The sequence below is a fragment of the Arachis stenosperma genome, chromosome 8, assembly GCF_014773155.1.
Source record: "Arachis stenosperma cultivar V10309 chromosome 8, arast.V10309.gnm1.PFL2, whole genome shotgun sequence".
NCBI lineage: Eukaryota > Viridiplantae > Streptophyta > Magnoliopsida > Fabales > Fabaceae > Arachis > Arachis stenosperma.
In genome coordinates, this window is record NC_080384.1 from 34060738 (window position 1) to 34063823 (window position 3086).

The 3086-nt window shown below is 45.9% G+C and overlaps 1 protein-coding gene across 1 annotated transcript; it reads left to right on the forward strand.

Moving 5' to 3' along the window:
• Window positions 1–214: 214 nt before the first annotated feature.
• On the forward strand, window positions 215–1684 carry LOC130945850 (uncharacterized). Its single transcript, XM_057874546.1, has 4 exons — window positions 215–352; window positions 431–943; window positions 1052–1326; window positions 1405–1684. The coding sequence occupies exons 1-4, from the start codon at window positions 215–217 to the stop codon at window positions 1682–1684; spliced, it is 1206 nt and encodes a 401-aa protein (XP_057730529.1).
• The last annotated feature ends 1402 nt before the right edge of the window (window positions 1685–3086 follow it).

Here is a 3086-nt window from a genome sequence, read left to right on the forward strand (position 1 = left end):
GGAATTTGGTTCGAGAGAGTCGGTGATATCTGCAATCAAAAGCTACACCATCTCTAGAGGAGTTGATTACACTGTGTATTAGTCTGAGCCGCAGACATTCTATGCGAAATGCAAGGGGTATGGTGCATGGTGCGACTGCCTTATCCAAGCTAGCTTGATTCGAAAAAAAGCTTGTTGGGAGATCAGGAGATACAATGGCAAGCACACATGCACCATGGGCACGATTTCACAAGATCATGCCAAGTTGGACTCAGACACAATTGCAGATGCCATTAGATCGTTGATCGAAGCAGACCCCTCGATAAAGGTGAAGTCTATTATTACAGAAGTTCAAGGCAGGTTCAACTACACTGTGAGTTACCGCAAGGCTTAGTTGGCAAAGCAGAAAGCTGTCGTAAAAGTTTTTGGTGACTGGAAAGTTTCTTACCAGACTCTTCCAGTATGGTTGAAAGTAATGACAGTGAAGATGCCAAGGTCTCGTGTTCAAATTAAAATGCTACCCGTTTACCGTGAGAGTGAGGAAGTTCAAGGTGTAAGAGTTTTGCACCGCGTTTTTTGGAGCTTCTATTCGTGTATTGTAGCATTCAGACACTGCAAGCCACTGGTGCATGTTGATGGCACACACCTGTACGGAAAATATAAAGGTGCACTTCTGGTAGCGGTTGCACAAGATGAGAATCAAAACATTGTACTTATTACATTTGCCAGAGTCGAGGGCGAGACAGCAGACGCATGGGAGTTTTTCCTAACGAATTTGCGGAGATACGTTGTTACCATTGATGGTGTGGGTATTATTTCTAACCGCCATACCTCCATCGACGCTGCAATAGCTCGCAGTAACGGTGCATGGTCACCACCAAGGGCGTGGCACATGTACTGCATCAGGCACATCGGCTCCAACTTATTAAGGAGGTTCAAGGCTCCATATTTGCATAAACTCGTGGTGAACACATGTATTTCAACTCGCTGTTATGGTTCTATTCATAGTAAATTTGTGGCATCTGCTTATGACTAAATAGTTTGTTCAACAGGCTATTCTAGAACGGAGTAGGAGTACAACAAAAACTACCAAAGGCTTAAAGAGCGTGGTGAGGCATATACTCAATGGTGCGATGAAATCGGTGTTGAGAGATGGGTGTTGGCATTCGATGGTGGTCATCGTTGGGGACATATGACGACAAACTTGGTAGAGTGCATAAATTCTGTCCTGAAGGGGGCACGCAACCTTCCTGTGACTGCCCTGGTCCGGTCAACTTTCTATCGGCTGAATGAGTTGTTCACTCGGAAGAGTACCGAGGCTCATGAGCGTCTCCGCAACGGATTCACGTATTCAGAGTTTGCAACGAAGAGAGTGGAAGAAAGTTTCTGACGTGCAGGAAACGTTGTGGTCAACCGGTTCGACAGGTGCAACGAGATGTTTGAGGTTCGCAAAATGCAAGATGGTACCATTTACACGGTCAACCTTGCGCAACGACACTGCGACTGTGGCCATTTCCAGGTCGAGCGACTTCCATGTCGCCACATGCTTGCATGTTGCGCCAACCAGCGTCTCAATTGGCAAGTGTACGTGCACGATGTGTACAAGATGTCTGAAATTCGCAAGGTGTACAGAGGCGAGTTTGTTCCGATGGGTGACCCATCTACATGGGATAGATACGAAGGAGCGAAGGTGATCGCCAACTGAACATTGAGGCGCGCGACGAAAGGAAGACCGAAGTCCACCCGCTACTTGAATGAGATGTATTCGCATGAGATGCGTGGTCCTCGCCAGTGCACTATATGTGGACGCGAGGGACATAGCCACAGCCGATGTCCTCAACGCGCAGGTCCAAGCTTTGCTAGAGGTCATTAGTGGTTAAGCTTTTCAATGTAACTTTGTTATGAGCTACTTTACAATTATATGTTACTTTTTTGTAACATCGTCATTTACTTTAACCTAGTTAACAATTTATGATAAATAAACTTTTCAACCACGTTATGATAAATAAAGTTTTCAACCTAGTTAACATTTTTTAGAGTTACACGGAAACAAAGCTAAATATGTCATAATAATAACTACTAAACAGAATTATCTAAATGTGTCATAATAATAATACTGAATACAAATTTTGAATAGAAATGTGAATACAACCCTGAATTTAACATCAACTGCAATAGACTACTTCCTCGGCGCCTTCTTCGAATACTAGGATGGGGTGCATTTGTCCGGAGGCGCAGACTGTGTCCGTAAGTTATACGGATGACCCTGAGACACACCGGCGTCTAGCCCACTGCCGACGTCAGGACCACTGCCAAAATCTGTCATGCTCGCACCACTAGTGTTATACAAACCGCTGCCACTCATCCCCAGAGCACTGGCTCCACTAAGATCATACTAGTGCTGCAAGTCGTATCCCAAGTCTCCCTCTTCCTGCTGCGGGTACTCATTCAAATCAAACAACTGACCACGTGGTGGTGCGGACGGACCAGGCGGATCTACATGACCCGTCGAGTGATCAAAGTCGAAGTCACTAGCATGACCTAAAGTGGCGCGACGACCACCAGAATGATAAGATGTTGCAGGCCCTTCCTGCGGTTGCATCGGGCCGAGAAAATCTGTATCTCTCAGGACCTCAGAGAAGCTGATGGTGTCCAATCCACCCAACAGACTAAAGTCACCCTCGACTGGAATTACCAGATGTGGTATGTAGGACTCAGGTGCCTGAGGCGGCTGTGGTTCCGGTATATATACTGCCTGCTGCTGATATGCCGGCCACTGCTGGTAATATGCCGGGTCCTGAAATTGCTGGACATATGCCGGGTCCTGATACTGCTGGACATATGCCGAGTCCTGAAACTGATGGGCATATGCTGGCATCTGAACCTGGTGCTTATACGCCGGGACCTGATAGTGGTACTCATATGCAGGCACCTAATTAACAATTAAATACAATTAATAGTAATTACTGATAACTATTTATAAACCTAATAATCATGATACTAGGAATTAAAAACAATACCTGTTCCTATTGCTCATGAGGCGAGACTTCTTGGTGAGGGCCAGCTGGTCCTTCCTGTTGCTGTTGTGGTTCATCGGTGCCAACCTC

What these genes read in the sequence shown, in the direction of transcription:
- LOC130945850 (XM_057874546.1), top strand. Translation starts at nt 215, where the DNA reads ATGGGCACGATTTCACAAGATCATGCCAAGTTGGACTCAGACACAATT. An exon ending in AAGGCAGGTTCAACTACACT is followed by an intron (nt 353 to 430) that starts GTGAGTTACCGC and finishes GTTTCTTACCAG; the next exon opens with ACTCTTCCAGTATGGTTGAA. An exon ending in CATATTTGCATAAACTCGTG is followed by an intron (nt 944 to 1,051) that starts GTGAACACATGT and finishes AGAACGGAGTAG; the next exon opens with GAGTACAACAAAAACTACCA.